Source organism: Pteronotus mesoamericanus, unplaced genomic scaffold (genome assembly GCF_021234165.1).
Source record: "Pteronotus mesoamericanus isolate MK-2021 breed Mesoamerican mustached bat unplaced genomic scaffold, CSHL_Meso_final contig_82, whole genome shotgun sequence".
NCBI lineage: Eukaryota > Metazoa > Chordata > Mammalia > Chiroptera > Mormoopidae > Pteronotus > Pteronotus mesoamericanus.
The window spans coordinates 6,298,595-6,323,767 of record NW_026555265.1 but is presented as its reverse complement, the minus strand read 5'-3'; the positions used below and the strand labels follow the sequence as shown (position 1 = coordinate 6,323,767).

Sequence of the window (25,173 nt, the reverse complement as noted above, 5' to 3'; positions counted from 1 at the left end):
ACATTTATATACTTAGTAAAGACACCCATCTGAGCTTTAGCTCTGTATGTCTGACTTCCACTTTGTGCTTCAAAGTGACAATATCCCAAACTGAATTGAAGATTTAGTCCCAAATCTATTTTTCTCTTAGTGTCACCTTATTAAATAATGGCACCAATATCTATGTTCTTTAAACCAGAAACCTTGGACTAATCCTTGACTCACTAAGTGAGGTCTGATCATGAGGCTTATCTGAGTTCAAAGATGGGTGAGAATGGCCACTTTTAAGATTGCCTTTTCACCCTTTGGTGTACCTTCACAGCATGTACAACCAGTGCAGAGTGTCTGCAAGAGTAAGGGCCCAGGTTGCCACAAACAGCTCCCCATTGTCTCCCTAATGTCTCACACAGGCGTTCTGAGCTCAGTGGTCAATAGTGTTTATTAGGGTCTGAGAAGTATAAACTCTCGACTGTGACTTTCATGTCATAAGCCTAAGTTATTTTGCAGGGGTAGGGAGAGATATGTCGGTTAAGTAAGGTCTACTCTATTTTCTTATGAGAAAATTCGGCCGGTGTCTTGGTTCCATACTTGCACTGTCTATTTTTACTACCCTTGCGTGCATCTCCTTCTCTGCCCACCAACAATTAATAACTAAATCAAGACAGTTTCTACATCCTGAATTAAATTGTCTCCAGAACACTCTAATCCAAGTCTGCCCTCTCCTGATGGATCCACTGTTGTTACTGTCGAACTCATTTCCCTGCCTGTTCTCCTATCTATTATTTCTCTTGTAGTCTCAACGGAGCTTTTAAAATGAGTTGGATTGTACCATCTTCATGCTTAAAACTTCTCAACGTATTTCCATTGTTCCTTGAAAAAGTTAAAATTTAGACATTTCTTCTACATGGTAATTTTTATAATCCAAATTTTGTAATTACATATATTAGATTAATACAGTTGGGAAATACTCCATATAACTTACATAATTATGAATTAACTGTTACATAATTATAATTTATTTGGGTGATTATTTTCTCTAGGTTAGTAATAGCAAAGGAAGAAAAATAATTCTCTTGCTTGAGCAAACCAGCAGCTTTCTTTGAGTGACTTCGTACTTTTTTAAAAAAAGCAATACATTTTACTATTGCTACAGGCAATAGAGAAGAGAACACTAATAATTAGTAAGGAAAGAAAGGCTATTATCCTTGGACAAAAGTTACATAAAATCAAAGGCTACAGTTATACAGTGCTTTTCGTGTTTTTATAGCTATGTATTTTGAATTTTTGTTCCATTGACAGACAGAAAAGGGTGGCCAGCGTGAGTATAGGTGGACCACTGTATCAGTGGCTAATTTAATGGGAAAGTGCAATAAGAAGTGTACCCTAGCTTTGCCTTTCTATTGTCCTATATGCCATTGCTTTTTCAGTCCAGAGTTTCCCAGATGACTCTTGCTTTCTGACTAACTCTTTCAACATGGCCTAAACACTCTGAATGACTTACCTCGACTTACCTTGGGCCATGTTCCATACTCTTAGACTTTAAACTCCAGCCACACTTTCAGTTGTTTACATTCACAAAAGTTTCTTTCTGTCCTTGAACCTTTTCTCATATACTGCTGTCCCTTTGTGAAATGTTATTACTTCTACTTCCCACATTTGCTCTCACCTTCCTGCTCCATCAAGCTAATTCTTTCCTCTTCTTTAGGACTCATCTTCAATGTTGTCCTAATGGAACACATTGTTGACTCCCATCTTAGTCCATTCTGGCTGCTGTGATAGAGCACACACTGATAGGCTTATAAATAACAACATTTATTTCTGGGAAGCTGGGAAGTCCAAGATCGTGGTGCCTGTAGATTCTGTGTCTAGTAGGGGCGAGCTTCCTCACTGCTAGCTATCTTCTAGCTGTAACCTCACACAGTTGAATGGGGAGAGGGATTTCTCTGAGGCCTCTTTTAAGAGGGTATTAATCTCCTACGTGATAGCAGAGCCTAATCACGTATCAAATGCCCCATTTCTTAGTATCATCACCTTGGAGGTTAGGCTCTCAACACATGAATTTTGGGAGGACACAGACATTCAATTTACAGCAACTCTGTTGAGACTAAGTAGGGTCCATCCTTCCTCCTCTGTAGAAGCCAGGACTCCTTCAGAGCACTTTTCATATTTGTAATTAATTAACTATAGGATTACTTAATTAGGGTCTGTCTTTCCCATTACAGGGTCAACTTCACCAGGGCACCAACCCAAACTCTCCTGTTCACACTTGCATTCTTGGAACAGCACCAAAACCAGAGTGTTTGTGGGAGGAGTGGCCGGTGTAAGGATGGAGGGAAGCGAGGCCGGCCGGCAGGAGGCTTAGGATATAATTTTTGTTCTGCCTCTTTTTTGATATGTATTTTTCAGAGCATATATAGTCTTTGGTTATCTCTACATTTTTATTCTGAGAATTCACATTATGGGTTACTGAGATAATTATTGCTTTATGTAGCAGGCACATAGTTGCTGTTTGGAGAAATATGTCTATCAAGATATATAACCCTTTAGAGCTATGCTGTCCAGTATGGTGGTCACTAGCTAATGTGGCTTTTGAACACTTGAAAGTGGTTAGTTCATATTGAGATGTATTAAAATTATAAAATGCACAGTGGATTTTGAGGACATAGCATAACATGTAAAATACCTTGTTGATAATTTTTGTGTTGATTGCATACTTTGGATATATTAGGTTAAATAAAACATGTTACTAAAATATTTGCAGCTATTTATTTTTCTGCTCTAAATGTGACTGCTAGACAATTTAAATTTGCCTATATGACTTGCATTATATTGTCTTTGATTAGCATTGGCCTAAGTGTAGAATATAACATTCTTTCCTTTGCCACTAGACCCTGAGGGAGACAGGAGCCATTCTGGTGAAATGAGGTAACTGCCTTCAACAATGTTGCACTAAGAAGTTTAAGAAGTTGTACTGTACTCCTTAGTGGATAAGTAGGGACTGATTTCCTCAGGTTATTTTTACTATCTCATTATGGTAAATAGAATTACTGGAAATGAATACCATTTTAAAAGTAACATCATCATTATTTACCTTTTCACAGCATTTTATAGTTTAGGTTTTTTATTTTCTCTTGTGAATTTCTACTTTGATAGCCACCCTCTCTTTTTCCTCTGGAATGTGGTTTGGTAAGTTTTCAACTTAGCAAATGAAAGTTAATATGAAGTTTCAGGCTTTGAAATAGCCTGAGAGTTTTCCTGATGTGAAAGTGGATGTTGAAGTCAACCATAAATTATCTGGCAACCGCTATTAAGTTCCAGAACTTTTGAATTCCAAGAAGATGCCAGTTCATTAAGCAACAGATAAAATATGCTTTGCCCAGAGGTTTATCTGCTGCACAGTCAATTGTGACTCTTAATAATGAGACAAGAAAGGGAGACTTGGGCACCTGGAAAGGAAACTACACATTGCCCCCTTAATTATTAGAGGATATTAATTATTATTGCTTAAAGTTGGAACTGATATAGTATTGTCACAGATTTCTGGCACAGCCCTTAATTTAGAGCTTGTTATCAATTCCTGGCTATTTTTCCCTAAACACTAAGCTGTAAAAGCTTTGTGTTACATAGTATGTGGTATTTTAATATGTGCACATATGGGCGTAGTTCATGGTACCCAACAACTAAAACATAATAAAATAATAAGTCTAAAAGCTTTATAATCACCACTATGATTGTTTTAAAACCATAGGATAAAATACCTAAAAGTGATCTTGACAATCCAACTCCTTTAGTTTTACGTGGGAAAACTGAGGAAAGAAGTAAATTGCCCAGTTATTGGAGCAAGGATTAGAACTTAAAACTTCTCACTCCTGGGCTGGTATTTTTCTACTTTCTTCTGAGGGTATATTGGTGCCCAAATGTAGAGATTAAAATTGTTGAGCTGAGACAATAAGGCAGTATCGTTAGGTTTGTGAAATTTAAGAAAAAAATCCAAAATTATTATTTGTGTATGCACATGGGCATGGGCACGAGTACGACATGCGTGTGTTATGCGTGTGCAATGGGCGTTCTGGGGAGCAGCCCTGCTGCACTTCTCATTATTTTAACATTTCCAAGTGAACTAAAGCTTTCTTCCTCTCCTTTATGCTCTTGTAGTTCTTTTACTGTTGCAGGCATCAGAGTACAAAGGGGCATTTATGCCATTTTGCCTAGGTTATCCCCAGAATGTATATTATAATTTATATGTATTGATATCTTTAAAAAATAGTCATACAGACATGTATTTATTACATATATGATAAAGGCTGGCGTGAATTAGTGAAGCTAGGTAAGAATTGTTTCTGACTTGGGGAAAAGATAAAAAAAATAAACAAGAAAGAACAAATGAACATTACTTTCTTAAATTAGAATATAAACTAAGTCTGAGAATGTTATTAGAGAGCTGTTCGCTTAAATGAACAAAAAAATTCCTGCACGGTTGCTTTTAGAAATCTGGAATTTAAGTTTACTAAAATTATGTTTATCCGTAATCTGGGACTTACCCATTTAGTTTCTAACTGCAAAAGTACGCATGTCTGTGTCTTTGCATTTTTAGAAAAGTTGTATCATTAACTAGGAGAAAGAGTTCTGGTTGAATTTTGATGAATGTGTGATGTCAGGAAGAATCCTTTTTCCTGTACTGGGACTTCACTCCTTCACCTGTAAAGTATGGAGGGGGGAATAAGAATATCTTCCCAACTGGAGGTTTGTAGTCCTCTAGAAGAAATGATAACTGTTTTTATGTCTTATTTTCATTGAAAGCATTTGAATAAGTTACTTACAAATATTTTTCCTTTAAGAGTTGAAGTTTGGGAACATGCAACTAATGAGTTCTCTCCTGTATTCCGATCTCCTCGAAGGGCTCCCGGCCCTGGAGGGCTCTGGTGTGCTCACTCATCACTCAGTCTTCAAGGCCTTGCTTATTTTAGCCCTGGCTTATTGCACAGTTCTAACCACAGTGATGATGTTGAATGCTATACACTTTTAATGTTGCCCTCGTAATGTAACTTCCGTTAAAGACAGGAGGCCTAAGAAACATTGAAGTTGGAATGATAAGACTTTGACTATTGTAATGTGAGCGAGCTCTTAAAAAAGCGTTTTGCCTCCCACTTAAAAATATATGGTTAGACAGGCAGGGACAAGTGACAGAGTCACTGCTCCTTCTAAGAAATGGCAAGTTAGAAAAATCCCTCACACGCCAAGGAAAACTGAAAGGAGCTTGATGCCCACCTAAGGTAACAGGTAGAAAATGTTGCCTTTGAGGAATTGGAAACCTAAACCTGGACCCCTTCCTGGGCAAGGTCCAGTACCAAATTGTAAAATATTAATAATATCCTCTTGTTTAGCGGGCATTCAAGTCTAAAAAGTTAGTGTAAAAATGTCTTTGCAGTTGGAGAAATCCACAAAACATCATGAAAGGCCATTGCAAACCCTTCCTGATGGTTTCAAAGTCCGGCACCTCACAAAGCCACTCCCGCTGAAGGAAATCTGGCAGTCTATCAACAGAAGGCACTTGAGGATGAGACACAGCAAATTGAAGAATTCACACCCCTACATTACAGATATTAGAGCAATCTGAAATAAATTTTAAAATAAGAATATTTTAAATGTTCACTAATTAAAAGACCTAGGAACAGGGTAGTTTAGGGAGAAAGTAGCTTTTAAAAATCTAGGAATAATTATATAGTAATTGTAATATTAGGAAAGAAAGTCTATGCATGTGTTCAAAAGTAAATCAATCCAAATTAAAGAATACAAGAATAAGAGGCAAACAAATGCAAAAAAAAAATAGAAAACTGAAACTTAGACGATAGAAATTTAAAAAAATGAAATTAGAAACTACAGTGAATGCAAAATGGTTATAATATGTTAGATTTTCAGATCAGATGAAAATTTAAAATCCAAATATATAATATTAATATGATGTTGAATGAGATAATCTGAATCTTGAAGTGGTATATGTAGCCTGATATATTTTATGTGAAAATGTACAATACACAAAACAGCACCATATATTATTGTGGATACATCCAGAGGGAGCGAGGAACAAAACATGAAGAAGAAAGCTCTCTCTCTCTCTCTCTCTCTCTCTGTCTCTCTCTCTCTAATATATATATATACAAGTTCAGAAATATGTTTGGTTTTGGTTAGGAAAATAATGGAATGGAATTAGGAGATGACTATAATGTTTTAATTTTATAAACAGACTTGAAGCAGTTATGGAAAATATTAGGATTTGTTAAATGTGGGTGGTGAGTTCACAGTTATGAGAGAGGAGGTGGGGAACGTCAGCCTGCACTGTGGGCTCTGGGGGCAGCCTTCCTGGGCGCAAATCCTCAGCACCCTTTTACTTATGAAATGTGGGACTTTGGGAAGTTACTTCTCTTTGTACCTCAGTTTCATCATGTGTAAAATGAGAAAAATAAGTAACCTTATAAAGCTGTTGTAAAGATCGAAATGCATTTTATTTTACACATACAATGTGTAATTGCTTATTGAGAGCTATTGTTATCTCTGCATTTTTCACATGATTGAAATGTTTCTTGCTAAATAGAGAATTCAAATAAATGAAAGAGAATGAGTATATAAAATTATAATAAATCTGCAAATTGTAATAAAGATAATTTTCAACAAAACCTAAACTAAAATTACTCATCAAAATCCTTTTTGGGCACATCAACAAGTTTTTGAAGTCTCAGTATTAAAGTTAACAGAGAAAATCTCATGAATGTTTGATCTAATTTGTTTTCACATTTATGACAGTAAAATGATCCATATAGAGAAGGAGTTTTGTGTGGATACATGCTTGCAAAGAGATTCACATTTATTCCCTTATCTTGTCATTTAGAAACAGAGACAGAGATTCTAAAATTAAACTAGTTTTTTATAGAACTAGGTGCAAGGTTTTGAAACATCAAATAAAAAACAATTTTTCCCCATGTTTGGTTCTGTAACACATAGATAAAATTTAATGTGCATTTTACTGTGTAGTCGTTTTTCTAAAAAAACATGAAAATTAAAAATTTTATTAGTTGACAAATCATGCCTTTTCTTAGTAGGATGTGTCACATATAAATGGCAAACTGTTGGCAATTTTTTCAATAGGTGTTAAAGGCAAGCTGGCTTTCTCAGAATAGTTTTGGAGGATCCTTAGCTATGGATAGATCAATCCCTGTTGCAATGCATCCTGAATTATACTCCTGTAGAGTTGGCCAGGAGATAAGCAGGCATTTTTTTCTCTTTTGTTTGTCTGGTTTTGGTTTTGTTTTGTTTTGTTTTTTGGGCATAGGTCTCTGGAATTAGAAGACTGGCCACCTGTGGGAGGGTTGCCTTGGCGCTCCTGTCTGAAACTTCTGGCTCATGTCTTTCCCATGGGACTCTTCATCTGTGTATCTGTAATGGCCTCTCACCATTAGTCACAGTGGCAGTTCTTTGTACGTCAGTTTTAGTTGCTTTCAAGTTGTCTCTGAGAGCCTCTCAAAGTCATATTGGGGTATAGCATACAACCTATATTTACACCACAAGTGTACTGTCCATATTTGATAAATATTTCTGCTTCTTTTTTATGTATTGTAGTGTTAGATAGTAAGTTAATTTCATTATTATAGTTTGTGTAAGATTATATTTTTAAATGGAGTTTAAGTAATTTTTATTAATATACCATGATGAGAGATGTAATCTATTAAAATACTTTCTCCATTTTCAATTTTAACTTACTGAAAATAGCTTGTAAGTATCTGTTTCTATTTATGAGTCCCTTAGATTTTTGGAATTCTAGATTTGCAGCCGGTGAACTGTCATTTTACAGATGAAACCTGAAGCCCAGAGCGAAGAAACTAGTTCATTGAACAAATATGTGTTGACCTCCTATGCTGTATTAGTGGTCACTCTGCTAACTACTGGATGTATTGTGTTGCATAAAGCTAACATGACTTCAGCCTCATTGATGCTGCAATCTAGAGGAGGAAATAGACATTAAACGAATAAAGAAAAAATGGTATCTAATTACAAATTGGGATAAGTACTATGAAGGGGGAAAACATAGAGTTGACAGAGAATGTGAATATTAATATAAAGACATATTTAGGTTGAGGGGCTAGGCGGGGTCTGTATGAAGTTCTGTTTAGGCTGATACTTGACTTTATCTTAGGGGGAAATGAATCCAGGCAGAGGGAAATGCAGACATAAAGATCTTAGGTCTGAGGAGAAAGAAGGCATGTGTGCCCAGAGCTTAGTGAGCTTGCGGGAGAGTCAATTGAGATGATGATGCATAGACAGGAGCCAGATGGTACGAAGCTCTCCAGGACATGGGAAGGGTTTGATGTTTTATTGTAAATGAAAATAGAAAGCTATTAAAGGATTTAAACAGGAGAGTGATACGATCCAATTTATTTTGTAAAATATCTTCACTGCGGTGTTGTTTGGAATAGGGTAAGAGTGTTAGTGAGGAGGGTGTTGGAGGAATCTAGCCAGGAGTTGTTGGTGGCCTTGACAAAGGCAGTGACAATAGGGATGGAGAGTAGCAAACAGTTGGGATTAGTCTCCAGATGTCAGGGTCGCCGGACCATGCTTCCCACCACACCACACTGCCCGGACTAAACTTGCCACTGAGTTAGGGCTGACTGATGGGCTTCTGGAGTTACAGATTGTTCTTTTGCAGAAACTATTATTACCTCTTCAGCTCACGTTGGTTGATGCTGCAAATTTTTCCTGGTGAATGGTATAAAAAAAGATGATAGATTAAGATCACATTTTACAACAATAGCATTTCACTGGCGGGTAATTTAGATCTGTGATGTGTGAGGGAATTCCCCAGCCTTGCCAGCCTGGATGAACGAATCTCCTCTGAGATACAGGACAGCTTTAGGGCAGGTCCAACACTGTGCAGTGCCTCTGATCTCGCGGAACTGTCCTGCCTGTGCTCACCCAAATACTCGGTCCTATTCATTTATTTCTGGAGCCAAAAGATGTGTCTGTGAAAAAAAAGGTCGTAAGGCCAACCGAGAAGATTTTTTTATGCCAAGTGAGGATTTTTTTTTTTTTTACAGAAAAATTTTGTATACAAAGTGTCTATATTTCCTCCCCTTTTTGTCTTCAGGAAGCCAAAAGCCATGTCTTTGTTTAGTTTAATGTTTGTCCCCAGCCTCTTGCTTCATAGGGTTTCTACCATTTTTGTGGGCCAATCACAAGTAAGGAAGATGGGAGAAGTATCAGCGTATTAGGCTTTTTGAAGAGACAACTGAGGGTTGGCGATTGGAAGGTGAAAAGAGCAGAGAGATCTGGTTGCACACCTGGTTCTTGCACTTAAATAGCTCTGTGATTTCAAGCAAGTGACTTAACTTCTGTAAGCCTCAGTTTTCAATTTATTAAAAAAGGTTCAATGATAGGGCCTGACTTAAGTTATTTCTGTGAGAATTCAGAGATAATCCACATACTGTCCCTCTTATTGATAAATGCTTGGCAAATGTTGCCTGTGACTAAAAATTCAGGAGAATTTTGCACGTTGCTACTGCTCCCTACCGTGGGCCTTCATATCCACATTCATTCTGTCTAAAAGTTAAGTCTACCATACATGCACAGTCACTTCCTGGTCATATTGTACACTATAATGTGTATCCTTTTTAAGAGTACATATATTGGGGGTGATATTGGTTAATAAAATTATATAGATTTCAAGTGTATAATTCTATGATATATCACCTGTATATTGCATTGTATGCCTATTATGCAAAGTCAAATCTTCTTCTATCACCTCTCACCTCTCATTTGACCCCCATACCCTCTCTCCCACATTGTGTAGTCATAGTTCCTTAGAAGAGCCTCCAGAAGCGGGACCTATTCATTCAAACAATTTCACAAGAAGCAAACTATGCCTATACACAAAGAAATGAAAGATCTTTTCGGATACCACACAGCTAGTTTGGTTCAAGGCCAGGATCCTTCCGGGAAATATGAGATACTTTATTTTAAGGGGCACAGGCAGAAGGGCCATGGTGTATGAAAGGGCCTTGACTCCAGGCATGGGACAGTGGGTGCCAAGGCATTCACCCTCCTGCTGCCCTGTGTCTTCATCTGTGGAATGAGCCTGGACTTAGATGATTCCAAGTGGATTTTCTGGTTCTAAACACTTTTTACTTTTTAAAGATTTTATTTATTTATTTTTAGAGAGAGGGGAAGGGAGGGAAAAAGAGGGAGAGAAACATCAATATGTGGTTGCTTCTCGTGTGCCCCCAGCTGGGGACCTGGCCTGCAATCCAGGCATGTGTCCTGATGGGAAGTCCAACTGCTGGCCCTCAATCCACTGAGCCACACCAGCCAGGGCCAGTTCTAAACTCTTAAGATTCAAGGATTATCTTCATCTTTGCAATACCTTATGTCCTGCCTTCTCCAGAGCTCAGTCTTGAGTGGACTGGAAGGCAGTGTCCATTCCAGGTCTTCCTCCCTGGGTGATAGACAGATGAAAGAGCTGTGACTCAGTGAGGTTGGCCAGAATCAACAGCCTCCCTGTGACCAGGAATCATTAGAAAGGCAAAAAAAAAAATAAAATAGAATAATAATTTGGCTTTCTGAGAATGCTCATATTAAGCTTCCTTTACCCTACATTTCAATTATATCCTACACTTAACCACGGCTTCCTTCCTTAGAAGCCTAATGATTAATTTGGATTTAAGGACGAAGAGCTTGCACATTTTCCCGGACCTGAAAGGAGTCGACGACCCATCATGTCATCTACTAAGCACTGCCAAGCACAGTGAGTGCTCAGGCCGATGTCTTCTCTTCACCCTCATCACCACTGCCTCCCCGAGGCCCTTGGGATGTGTGACAGCTCCCAAAGTGGCTTCCGTGACCACAGTACCTCCCACTCCAGTTCACTATCTCTATTGTTACATAATTTGGCTTCTTAATGTACTGTTCTAATACTATATCCCCAGACTTAAAAGCCTTTAATGTTTTCCCATTGCCTAATGGAGAGGTACCCGAGGCTTCTCCTACCTGAAGTGGGTGAGACAAAACAATCTGTGGAAAGAAACTATTTCAGCTTTGGTTTGTGTTTAACAAAATTGGTCTCATTTAAACACTTCAACTTTGATTTATGTGTATGATATACACAGCATATGAAGTAGTGCATACATTCAACTGATAAATAATAAATATACCATTTTTTTATAGATAGGGATGAATGATTATAAGAGTTTGGAGATCATTGGTTTAAAGGATAAAGTAAAACTTACTAGATTTGCTTAAGGCCACTTAAGGGTTCTGGACCCATATTTCTTTTCTGCTGTCACTTCTAGCCACTAGGTGCACCCCTTTAACTCCTTTGTACTCCCACACATTGACCACAACCCACCTGCTTGCCCACTCCCACTGGGCCACACTGTTCCTGTGGATGTTGCTCAAAGCAACGCCCCCCCCACCCGCCCGCCACTGCCTGTTTATTCAAGGTGAAGCGTAAAGTGTCTCTTCATCATCAAAGCCTTTCTTAACTGCTTCTTGTCCCAGAACCTACCATCCCCAGTAAAATTAGCATCCTCGCTCTGCTCTGTGATTCCAAGGGATTTTGTTGGTTCCTCTGTGACAGCACTTTCCCTGTTCCCTGCTGTAATGATTAGTTGTGTATGTGTCTCCCAGACGAGGCTGTGGGTGCCTTCCAGGCAGGAACTGCATCTAACTCATCTTTGTACCCAGCACTGAGTGCATGTCGGAAGTCAATAAATGGTGTTTGAGTTATTTTAAATTTTTATGAGCATATTATAGAGAAGAAACTGGGAGAGAGGGGGCAAATGGTAGGAGGAGTGAAATTGGCTCAGTGTAAAAATCCCGTCCTTATCGGCACTGCACATCCTAGCTCAATTTCCCTGCCCTGCTTCCCCCTGTTCGGGCTGCTTCAGTGATGCCGATACTCTGAAAAAGCATGTCCGTTCTTTCCACTTAGCTTTGAGGCAGCATGAAGGTTAAGAATTGCCCGTCTCAAGGTCACTTGATTCCAGCTGAAGTGCGAGGCAACTCAGGGCTTTAGAAACTGTGCCGTTTAGGAAGGATGCCGCCGTGCTTGTCAAACTGTTCAGTGTGGAACAGCTGAGACTGAGAACGGAGGAAAATGCATTGAAGGCCAGAGGCATTATATTAAAAGGCTGTAACAGCTTTCTTACAAATGAGGAGCTCCTCTGAAAGTCACAGGTGACAATGAAAAATAGCAGTTATAACTTATCTTCTTTCTTTCACCATATGAGCACTCCTCACCTGCCCGGTGCCTGGTACCGTGTTAGTGCCGGGAGGGACTTGATGAATAATTCAAGGTCCCTGCCCTTGAGGAGCTCATAGTTCACAGCAGAGACAGCCGCATAAGCAAGCAGCTGTAACAGTGTGGGGAGTCCTCTCCTAACCTGTGCACAGGGAGCTCTGCAGAGGGAGTGATTAATTTTCCCTCAGGGTGTCAGGGAAGGCCCTGTGGAAGAATGCTGAGCCCAGAAGACTGAGGAGTCCTGGGCAGAGGAGGAAGGCCGGGCTTGTGAGTTTCGGGGGAAGGGAATGCATCCACAAGGGTCTGGAGCAAGCGTTGGCAAGCTCTCTTTGTAGGGGGCCTTCAGTAAATATTTCAGGCTTTGCAGTCTGTAGGGCCTCTGTTGCAACTACTCATCTCTGTTGTAGCATGAAAGTAGCCAGTGCATTAATGAATGGGCCTGGCTGTGCTCCAATAAAACTTTATTTACAAAACTGGCAGCAGGAGGGCTGGAGTGTGCCAATTTCTGGTCTGGAGGAAGGCTCCTCCGAGAGGCTCTAATCCTATGGTTCCTAATCTTTTCAAGTATTGGGATTACCTTGCTCTTGCTGTTCCCCGTCCCTGGCATACTCTTCTTTCACATACCCCCTGTGGCTGGCTCCCTCTCGTAGTTCAGGTCTCTGTGATGCCGTCTTCTAACTACTCTGTCCACAGTAGCACATGCATCCCCTCTGTGCTCCATCTTCTTTTCATTGCTTTAGTTTTTATTAAAGCTCTTATATGAAACGTGTATTATATACTAATTTTTTATCTGTTTATGTTCTGTCTTTCCTAGTAGAATGTAAGTTTCATGTCTTGCTCTCTGTTGTATTCAGTGGTATGCTGGAGCTGATTAAGCTCGTCTTTTCCCAGCTCCAACTCTGCTTTCAGTGATGCCAGGTAGTAGTTTTAAATCAGCTATGGCGGGTGTGTTTGCATCATGGGAATGAGTCCCATGGGAATCAGATTGGGGGCATACCCTCTCCCTCCCTCCCTTCTTTCTCCTTCCTTCCTTCCTTCCTTCCACAGCTGGTTTAATAGCATACCACCGAGCCCCTGTGCCTAGAGGAATAACCTCCACAAAGCATAGCGCCCAATAAATAACTTGCTTTTTGAATGAAATGCACTATTAGTGTCTGTTGGTTGAAAAAATGTCCAGATAGATAGATGCAATCATTAGCACTTTGCAAAGATTTCCATGGCTCCTCGGAGGTGCGTAACTGCCAATGGTGTCTGTCACCTTTGTTTGATGGATGCAGAGACTGAGGACTCAGACAAGGTGTGACTCTCTACTCCATGTGGCAGATTCTGCTCGGCCATGGTGACCAGTCTCCTGCTTTATGTGTTCTGTTCCTCAAGGTGCCCCTCTCGGTATACCCACTGCAGTCTACTGGATAAACGAAGGGCCTCAGGCCTACGTCTCTTTCTCTAAACAGCATGTATTTTTAATGAATTCCTACAGCTCAGTGTGGTGGTAATTTTTGTAGTGTGTTCAAAAGCCCAGAAAAGTTCTATCTTCTTTCAAATGTCTTACTGTACTCCATTTCTTCTGATTTGCCTGGGACTTTGATTTATGGTATGTAAATGTGCTATAGTTTATATCCTTTAGTGAGAAATGTATCTGTTTATGGACAATTTCTAACCCTTACAGTCTAATTTTGAAATCTGCAGCAGCTGAGGCCCCAGCAACACTGGACAGGAATCACTGTAACAGCCTCTGCCATCTCAAACCCTTTAAGTGGGCAGCACGAGAGCTTTCCACGGAGAGCCCTTTGTCAGCCCACAGATGCTGATCAGAAACCTCATCAAATGACTCCATAATTCATGTTCAGTAGTTCCAAAGAACTTTGCATTTTCAGGATGCCTGGTTAACATCTTTTCAGTTCTCTGTCCTAAACACAAACAGAAAAACAGAAGAGTGAACCTGTATTTACTGGGCCATCTGGTTCATCCCAAAGCTTTCCAGAATCTCGGGGTTGGTGAGGACCTTGCATGGTCCCATAGAATGCCTTAGCCTTTGGAGACACCCATGTTTTTCCCAGCTGTTGTAACCTGTAGTTTTTCTGCTTTTCCCTGTTTGCTCCTGTCAAATGGTGGAGAACCTACTCTTTCCTTAGACAGCTTGTTCTCTCTTTGAGTACAATTTACAGAAAGTTCTGTTTTACCTGCCTTCTGATAACTTTTACCCTTTGGCCCTAGTTCTATCCCTATGGAGTCACATGGGACAAATTAGATGCTTCTTCTGTCTGCTCTCAAGAAAGTAGGGACAGCTCTCACGTGCCCTGAGCCCTCCCCTCTCTGGGCTGCATGCACACTGTTCATTCAGTCATTCTTCTTGCGACAATCCAGAGAACCCTCTTTATTTGGCTTCCTTTCCTCTAGACATGTTCCAGGTTTGCCAGTGTCTTCTTAAAGTGATCAAGTGGTGCTGGAGAGTGGTTAGGACCATAGACTTTTAAGCTAGATCTTTTTCTTCATTTACTTGTCCTGGAAACTCAGGTAAGTGATGTAGCTTTTCTGAGTCTCAATAATCTCATTTGAAAGATGAAAAAACAAAACAAAACCGTAACTTGCACATTCAGGTGTAAAACTGTAGTAAAATCATCAGGGAAGTGTGCAAAGTAGACACACAGAGTAGATCTATTCGAAATATGGCCTTTGTTTTCACAATAAATACTACTAATTCTCTGGATATGGCTTTCATCACAAAGTTTGGGTCTCTGTTACATTTTTATTTTATACTGGAGTTTACATGGGGCATTTTCTCTAAATTTGGGTGCAATATTACAGGTTCCTATAATCCTTTTCCTTTATCACCCTCGCACTCCAATAATTCGTGCACATCTCGGTGCTCCTCCCCCTCCTGTCTTCTCTACCTTGTTTCCCCCTCACCCCCAGTTTGCACAAGATACCCTTTATACATTGACATCCACTTTGTGCCTCAGGGTTTTTTTTTAAGTCTTTGATGTTGATGATGGAAAGTATTTTGGTGAAAATATTAGTTACTAAGGTACTTTCAAATCTCAAATTTTATTTTATTTTCTGTAATCTAGTATTCATCCTCAGATGTATGATCAGGGCCCCATAGGTCCAACTCTGTGTTGAGTTTACATTGTGTAACCAGGTAACTGCCCCATAGCACCACGCTTTAAGCCAACAGCAACGTCTGGAAAGCTGCTCTGCTCTCAGCTTTTTTAAGTAGCTTTGAATTCAACCATTATTGTTGAAATTGCTCTGTCATCCTGAGGGGAAGCAGTGCTGAACCTGTGTTCTTATCCTTTCATAATTTTTTAATTACAGTTTATGTTCAATGTTATTTTATATTAGTTTCAGGTGTACAGGATAGCGGTTAGACAGTTACATAATTTATGAAGCGATCCCCCTGGTAATTGTCATTCCCACCTGGCACCGTACATGTTGTAGTTATTAAAATATTATTGACCATATTTCCTTTGCTGTGCTTTACATCCTCATGACTGTTTTGTAACTACTGACTTGTAGTTCTTAATCTCTTCATCTTTTTCATCCATCTATACAACACCCCTCCCATCTGACAACCACCTGTTTGTTTTCTGTATTTATGAGTTTGCTTCTGTTTTGTTTGTTCATTTATTTTATTCTTCAGATGCCATGCATGAGTGAAATCATGTGTATTTGTCTTTCTCTGATTTATTTCACTTAGCATAATGCCCTTTAGGTCCATCCATGCTGTAAGATTTCATTCTTTTATATGGCAAGTAGTATTCCATTGTATATATGCACCACTTCTTTATCCACTCATGTGTTGATGGACACTTGACTTGCTTCCATATCGTCACTGTTGTAAACAGTGCTGCACTGAACAAACATAGTGGTGCAGATATATTTTTGAATTAGTGTTTTAGACTTCTTCAGATATATACCTGGAAGTGAGATTACTGAGTCCTAAGATAGTTTTATTTTTTATATTTTGAGGAACCTCAAGATTGCTTTCCATAGTGATTGCACAAATTAGCAATTCTACCAACAGGTCATGAGGGTTCCTTTTCTCCACATCCTCACCAGCACTTGTTTGTTGATTTATTAATGATAGCCATTCCAATGGGTATAAAATAATATCTTATTGTGGTTTTAATGTGCATTTCTCTGATGATTAGTGATGTTGAGCATCTTCAATATATCTTTTCATATGTCTTTCATATGGCCACATCTGTATGTCCTCTTTGAAGAAGCCTCTATTCAGATCCTTTGCCCAATTTTTAATTGTTAGATTTTTGATGTTGAGTTGTATGAGTTCTTTATAAATTTTAGATATTAACCTCTTATCAGATGTATCAGTGCAAATATCTTCTCTCATTCAATATGTTGTCTTTTTGATTTTTTGATGGTTTCCTTTGCTGTGCAAAGCTTTTTAGTTTGATCTAGTCTCATTTGTTTGTTTATTTATTTTTTTGTTTCCCTTGCTCAAGGATTTATATCAGAAAAAATATTACTAAGAGAAATGTCAGAGAGTTTACTGCTTATGCTTTCTTTTAGGAGTTTTATGGTTTCGAGTCTTACATTTAAGTCTTTAATCCATTTTGAGTTTATTCTTTTATATGATAGAAAAAGGTGGTCTAGTTTTATCTGTCTAGTTTTCTCAGCATCGTTTATTGAATAGACTGTCTTGACACCATTGTATGTTCTTGCCTCCTTCATCATAGATTAATTGACCACATAAGAAGGGGTTTATTTCTGGGCTCCCTAGTCTGTTCCATTGATCTCTATGTTTGTTTTTATGCTAGGACCATGCAGATTTAATTACTGTGGCCTTGTATAATTTGATGTCAAGTAGTGTGATACCTCCAATTTTGTTCTTTGTCAAGATTGCTGTGGCTATTTGGGGTCTTTTGTGGTTCCATATAAATTTTGGATTATTTGTTCTTGTCCATTAGAAAAAATGTCAATGGTATTTTGATAGGGATTACATTGAATCTATAGATTACTATGGATAGTATGAACACTTTAACAATGTTAATTCTTCTTAACCACAAACAAGGTATGTACTTCAATTTATTTTTATTTTCTTTAATTTCTTCCTTTAATGTCTTATACTTTTACCTTCTTGGTTAAATTTATTCCTAGGGCTTTTATTTTCATTGTAATTTAAATGGAATTGTTTTCTTAATTTATCTTTCTGATTAATTCATTAGTGGTATATAAAAATTGCAATTGATTTACAAATATTTATTTTGTATTCTCTTACTTTACTGAAATCATTTAACAGTTCTAGTCATTATTTGCTAACATCTTTAGGGTTTTCCGTATACAGTGTCATGTCATCTGCAAATAATGACAGTTTTACTTTTTCTTTTCTAGTTTGGATTTCTTTTATTTCTTTTTTCGTCTCACTGTTGTGGCTAGGACTTCAAATACTGTAAGTTCTTAGTTTTTTTTTCCTCACCCATTTTCTTTGAGGATAAAATATCTTACTAGCTTTTGTGACTGTAGCTATCTTTAATAAACTTTTAAATTTTAAATTGGTTTTATAGTTACAGGAAAGTTAAGATAGTACACAGAATTCCCCTATATTCTACACCATTTTTCTTTTTATATTAGCATCTTACATTAGTTTGGTATATTTGTGAAAATTAATGAATATGTATCAATACATTATGATTAACTAAAGTCTGTACTTCTTTCAGTTTCCATTAGTTTTTATGTATTTTCTCCCAGTTCCAGGATCCCATTTAGAATACCACATGACCTTTTGTTGTCATGTCTCCTTAGTATCCTGTTGGTTGTGACAGTTTCTCAGACTTTCCTTACTATTGATAAGCTTGGCAGTTTTGAGGGTTACTGGTCCGCTAGGTTTTAGAAAGTCATTCAGTTGGAATTTTTTTAATGTTAGACAAAAGTTATGAGTTTTTGGGAGGAAGATCACAGAAATAAAGTATTGTTCTCATCACATCATATCAAAGGTACATACTATCAATATGATTTATGACTTTTGGTCCTAACATTGATCGCATGACTGAGGTAGTGTTTTGTTTGTCAGATTTCTCCCCTGGAAAGTTATTCCCCTGCCTTCCACCCCCTTTTCATACTATTTTGTTTGGAAGGACGTCACTATGTACAACCAAGCAAAAGTTGTTTTTATTCACCTGGTTACAAGGTGGATATTTCTGATGACAGTCTTTTCTTCACCAGTTTATCAGGGCCCAGAATTCTTCTGTTTTGCTGACATCCCATAGAACTTTCTCATCTAAATCCAGCCAGTGTTAAGGAAAAGAAAATTTGGAGGAGAATATTTGCTTTTAAAATCCATGGCCTGAAAATGGCGCACATAACTTTTACTTACATTCCATGTGATAACTTACTCATCTGCCAAACCTAACTTAACTGCAAGGAAGACTAGGACATATGGTCTAGCTGGGTGCCTAGGAAGAAGAGGAAATTAATTTCGGAGGAAAGCGAACAGTATTTGCTATATGACTTCAGAGTACAAAAGGTAATCATGCCCTGCGCATCTAATAATATAACTATCAATTAATTTAAAAAAAAAAGAAAAAGCAATGGGAAAACATAACCTTAGAATCCAGGTAAATCATATAAATTAAAAAAATCTTAATAAAAATTTTATTTTATTGACCCTATTTTTCTTATTCCACCATTAACCTGTGAACATTTGTTGAGGACAGTCACTTACCTGCATGTCAGCACCAAGAACCTCTGCCGTAGCTTACACTTATTCCAGACTCTGCACCGTGCCAGAGTCTACCATGCTGTTTCTCTGTGCCTCCCTCCATTGTTTTTATGTCTGCAATGTCTTTTCTCCCTTTCACTGTTTATTCTCTTTATTTTATTTTTATTTTTATTTTTATTTTATTTTATTTTTTCACCTGTGAAAATTCTACTCCCTCTTCAGATGAGGTGCCTTCATCCAACCTTGAGACAGAATTATTCCTTTTCTCCTTGGTGCCATCATGTCACGCTGCTTCTATCCCTCCTTTAACAGTCACCCCACACTAGTATTATATATAAATATGTTTCATGCATCACACTGGGTCCTCCCTGAGGACAGCCAGGTTTTATTAATCTACCAAATCCCTATGCATAGTCTGACAAATAAAAAGCACATTTGTTGAATACACCCAGGATATTAGATGTGTCAAATATAGTCTCATATTTGACCCTCTTCCTTTAATATGCAACAAAACATGTACCCCCAGTTATAAAATTTGACCCTCACTTATGGTCACCAAGCCTTCATAGCAAAGGTGATTTTGAGCTGAGCTTAGAAAGGTTGGTAAGGTTTGGTAGATATTATTAAGGGTACAGACCTGTCAGGCAGGCAATACTGTTTTCTATGACATATCCTAGGTTCAGGATATTTGTTCAACGGATGGCCAGGTCTCCTTTGAAACATCTGTAGTGCAAGACATTCACTTTCATTGATATCACATAATTAGAACTCAAATTTCAAGCTGCTTCTGGCACTGCTCTTGGGCAGTGGGGGATGGTAAAAAAGCCTAATGCTCATTATCTTGAACAGGAGTAACCAACCTGAATTCCCAGGGCCCCAGCAGTGAGGTGGGGTGCGGATAGCTTCACCGTAGCTAAAGAAGTGTTTAATTACAGCTTCAGAAGAGGATCACAGAAAAAACAAACAATCATTTGCAGGCATTAATGACTCATTATCAACCAAAACATGAGTTCTTAAAGTGACCTTATCAAGCTGATTAGAAAGAAAATATGAATTATAAGACAGTTGCCCCTTTCATTCTATCCTTTTCTAGCTTCTACTCTTTGCCTTCTGTTTAGTGACTTTACAGTCTCATTATTTTATTAAAACAGAAATCAGAAGACATAGATTCTGTTCAAAGAATACCCCTTTTACCTCACACTTTTTCCTTGATTTTCATGGTTGAAAAATTAGATCTTAATTAGGATTTATAATCATATGGAATTTTGCAGTTAATACTGTCACACATATTTATTTATTTTAAAATCTTAATGATTATAGTTAACATAGGAATTATTTTTTTCCCTGTCATAGATGTGGGAACTGAGGCTTAGATATTAAATGACTTTCTCAGGACCACTCGGCAATTGTGGTTCAATACTGGGTCTTCTGGTTGCACATCAAGGGCTCCGTGTGCCATTACAGGACCTGCATGTCAGTCAGTCAGCCTCATGGCAGAGGCACATGTGTTCTTCATATTTTCCCTGATTATGAAAGTGGTTCTCACTTACGATCTCCAAGTCTTTATGGAGGAGGTGATCTTGAGCTGAGCCTGTTAAGGTTGGTAAGATTTGATAGATGGTAACTGGGGTTTAGGAATTTTTTTGTGTGTTTGTGTGTGTGAGGTTAGTTAGCTCCATGCTCTTCCAATATGTCCCAAGTATGTCAAATTGTGTGGGGACCCTTGGAAGCGCCACTTTAAAGATGCATCCATTCCTTGATTTCCGCTACCACTCAGGGCAGAGGATTTTAATGTACCCAAAGCAAATAGAGACTCATAGAAAGGACCTAAAGTTCATTTAGTTTAACTTCTAGATATTATTGATGAGGAAATTTAGGCACACAAATTAAATAAATTGAGTTTCACTTATGAAGGTAATTATAGTTATCAATCAGAATGCCAAATTTTCAGTTTAGTTTTTTTTATAAGCCTCCTTCCTAATTCCCAATTTTTTTGGCATATTTTCTGCTTCTTAGAATTGATTTCGAAAAAGAAAACCATGTTTATATAGGCATTGCCTCATATCCCCAAATGTATGTGATCAAGTCATACGTGCAAAAGACTAATTGTAGACAAATATTACAGGGAATAGATCCATTCCCAACGAGTTAAGTTCATTGACTCCTTAACTAGAATTCTTATGTAGACCTAAGCATGAGTGTATGTGTCCAGCTTAACACAGAGTGCCTCACATATTCCATGGCAGATGAAGAGATCAGAGTGAATATTGGTTGAAGAGATGGGTAAAGGAATGAAATGGACTATCAGTTGTAATTCTGTGATTGTCCTTCTGAGGGTAACATGTTGCTACTTCAGCAATCATGTGATTTCTATCTTTGCCTCAATTTTCATCATGAGAAGCAGAATTTTTTGTTCTCGTTTTTTATAAAATAATTAGGGCTATAAATGCACTAGAATAGTGTGATTTTTGCTCAGCACTGAAGTAGAGACAAAGATGGTACTGATGCTGTAGAAAATAGCTGTTTCTAGAAGCCAGCACCCCATCGAGGAAGCTTTAAATATTTATTTTAGCCAATGTATGAAAATCCAAATGTGGTATACAAAGTTCAGTTTGATGGCAGTAATCAGTGAGGAGTTTTTGAAAGCTGAGGGCCACTTCTATTTTGAGGCCGAGACATATGCATGAATTGATTTATTTGGGGGCTGAAAAAATGACTTTTTAGTACTGGGGTTCCTCTCTGGGGAGGTATTTACTGAAGGTGAAATCTGTTTCCACATTTCCAGTAACATCTCTTGGCCCTTGGTTTTGCTCTTTCCTGTGGTTCTCATCCAAGTCATTCTTTCTGGCTGAACTTGACCAGAATTTCAAAACCCAAAAGCTTCTGATGGATAGTTGACATTCAGTAGAAATTGAAGTCTTCCCAGGGCTGATTATTACTGCTGGAAGCTTAAGAATTACAGTGGCAGTTTGGTGTAAACGGTGATTCTGGAATGGGACCATAAACTTTCAGTCAGACACTAGATACACGAGAGAGACAAATAATTCACTTTTTAGTATGCCTCTGTATTCTGCTAACCATAATTAGCTTTTATTTATTTACATTTGGTTTATTGCTGCATAGTATTATGGCTCTGCCTCTTAAAGGGAAACAAAAGTGAAGATACGGTCCTAAAATGCCCCCTTTCCAAACACTTATTTTAATATTTAAGCCATTGGCATTTATGCATTTACATAGAGAATGTTTCTGACAATTTGCAAGTATGCGTTTTTATAAGCAAAATACACATTTGAATAATCATTTCTTTTTGTTTTTCAGAACCCCAGCTGAAAGGAATTGTGACAAGGTTATTCAGCCAGCAGGGATATTTCCTGCAGATGCACCCAGATGGTACCATTGATGGGACCAAGGACGAAAACAGCGACTACAGTAAGGAACATTAGAGTCTTGCAATCCAATTACAACGAAATGTTTGCCCAGTGTATTGTAGACTTAAAGCATGGCCAGGCTGCCTTTTAAACTATTTAACTACAAATAAACTGGTGTCTTTTCCTTTATTTTTATTGCTATGATTCCCAATAGCACAGAAAAAATAAGGGAGAAATGTTATGTACTATATGAGAAGTTAGGAGGCTTGAAGGAGTTCCAGTTGGTTACAAGACAAGAATATCCTTCCATCCCGGTGTTTGTAGTCAGGATGACAACGAGTATTCCTAAGAACAGGGTGCGGACTTTACAGCACAAGATGGTGTTTTTAATCCTAGAACTAAATATTAAAAACGTTAGAATAATTCTTAGAGCATCATTTCTAGTAGACAAAAATTACTTGTTAAAGTAAACATCGAATATATACATATGTATATATTACATGTTATTTTATTTGAATTTAGGAAAAATTATTGGTTTTAAAAGGAAAATTATTAAAATAGTGTAATGTTTTGTAGTATATGTGATAATAACAGGATAATTAAAATTGGTTGGCCTAAAATTGTGTTTATAATCTTTGATAAAAAATGCCAAATATTAAAATATTAATAATATCTCTGGAATTAGTTTTTAACTAATTTAACTATGGAGTTGACAAGTTTAATAACTCAGTAAAATCATTGAGGCATAATAGAATATACTTGCATTTTGGAAAAATTTTGAATATAAACCTCAGCACCAAGAATCATCACTCTCAGCATACCTTTCATTTCCTGCCTAATGATATGAATGTACTGAGGAAAATTTGTGTTGTTCTAAAATTAAGTGCTGTGCCATACTGTGTCCTAAAGTTTGTCTGTATTTACTCCTATATCTTTAGTGTTGCGTGCGTAGTAAATGCTCATTAAATGTATGTCCAGTTGAATTGTTTTCTAATGGATATGATTTTGTGGTCAAACTGACAGCCTACCAAAAGGTAGATTGCATAAGGTAATCTAAGAAGCTTGGTATTTTATGGTGAAATATCTTTTCAATTAAAAATAAAGATGTGCGGAAAGATACACAATTCCTAAACTGTGAAAAATTTCTAGTCCACCCCTTCTAAATTATTCTTTGTTCACTTAATATCACACATTACAAACTATGAATTATTAGCAAAGAAAAGATCTTATTATAAAGAATTTCATTGCAGTTTTCTGCAAAGTAGTTGATTAGCTTATTGTGGTTTGCATTGTTGGTTTGTGTTTGGGGGAATGCATTCTTTAAATGATTCACATTTTCAACTGAGTACAGAAGAATGAGGATGGTTTTCTCTCCATGTAGGATTTCCATTTTTGCATCTGCACATGAATGTGGATTTAGTAAAGCAAAAGTGTAGATGGAAAGAATCAGGGAAATTTCTAAGCTGTGTCAGTCATGCTATCTCTGAGATATCTCTTGATTTCAGTTTATTTTTCTATAAAATGAGGTGGCCAGAAATGATAATATTAATATCTTCCATCAGCACCATCCACTGCACTTTAAAGAAAAAAGATTGAAAAATTATAAATTGATGAAGATCCATTCAATCCCCAAGTAAGCCAAGTGCACACACTCAGTTGCATAGGACGCGCTATCACTCAGACCGCTGTCCAGCAGATGCACGGCATGTGTCGTGGGTCAGTGGCGGAAGGCCGGGGTGAAGGTGTGGGGTCAACTAAGACAAATCCTTTCTTTATTGCTGTTAGAAATATAATTGCAGGTGCCTTCTCTGCTGACACTGGGTCAGTGGCTAGTGTACATCTGTGTTCACACATACATACATTATACACAAACTCTGACATACAAGGTGGGGCAAAAACAGGTTTACAGTTGTTCACATAGAAAATAATACAATATTAATAAGTAATAATATAAAAATAAACTGTGTTTTATGTACTCACTACTGTAATCCTACTTTCGTTCCACCCTGTTCGTATAACAAAATGTATTTCTATGCATAGTGGCATTATGGATAACACACATATATATCAAGGGTGATATATTTTGTCACGTACTTTTAGAAACTGTCTAAATTTACAAATTTGCAATATCTTATTTATTATTAAGATAAACTACTGCATACACTTTTTGACTTTTTGGTGTTAAAAGTAGTTTGGATCTATAAAATATTAAGACTAGGATAAAATCATCTGGATACCTAACCCTTGGCTTAAAATTTAGTCAAAAATGTCAATACATTGACATCCTCCCTGTGTTATCTCAGATGGATTCCTGCTTTCCTTCAGTACCAAACAGAAGAACTATCCTGCATTTGCCATTTTTTATGTTGATGCTGTTTTAAAATACATGTTTTCACATGTGTTTACTTAAGTCATTCATAATATTGTTTTACGTGTTTTTAAATGTTTTATAAGTGAGACCATTACTGTATATAAATGTTATGTACTTTTCCTCCCCAATATTATGGTTATTTGATACATTATGTCTATATATGTGCTTTATGTTTGTTATTTTCATTTTTGTAAAGCAGCCCATTGCATGAATATATCCAATATATTTGTCAATCTCTTGTGGATAATCATCATTTCTATTTTAGGGCAATTACAAATAGTGCTGCCAAGATATTTCTTATAAAATTACACATTTCACCTTGGCTGTCTTTATTCTGATATCCTACTTTTTTTCTATTTATAGCTCTAATCACTACCTGGCATATATATTGTTGCTGTTTGTTTATTTTTGATTTTTCTCTCAGGAGACTGTAAGTTCCATGAATGAAGAGAGTTTGTTCTGATCTTTGAATTATCTTTAGAACCTAGAA

General features: G+C 37.5%; 1 protein-coding gene across 2 annotated transcripts in view; it reads left to right on the top strand.

The window, feature by feature from the left end:
* Positions 1-25,173, top strand: part of FGF12 (fibroblast growth factor 12) — a 492,718-nt gene that overhangs the window by 272,818 nt on the left and 194,727 nt on the right. For both annotated transcript variants that reach the window (XM_054585132.1, XM_054585131.1), the window contains one exon: positions 22,263-22,373. In XM_054585132.1, coding sequence (XP_054441107.1) covers positions 22,263-22,373 — 111 coding nt within the window. The remainder of the gene's footprint in view (positions 1-22,262; positions 22,374-25,173) is intronic.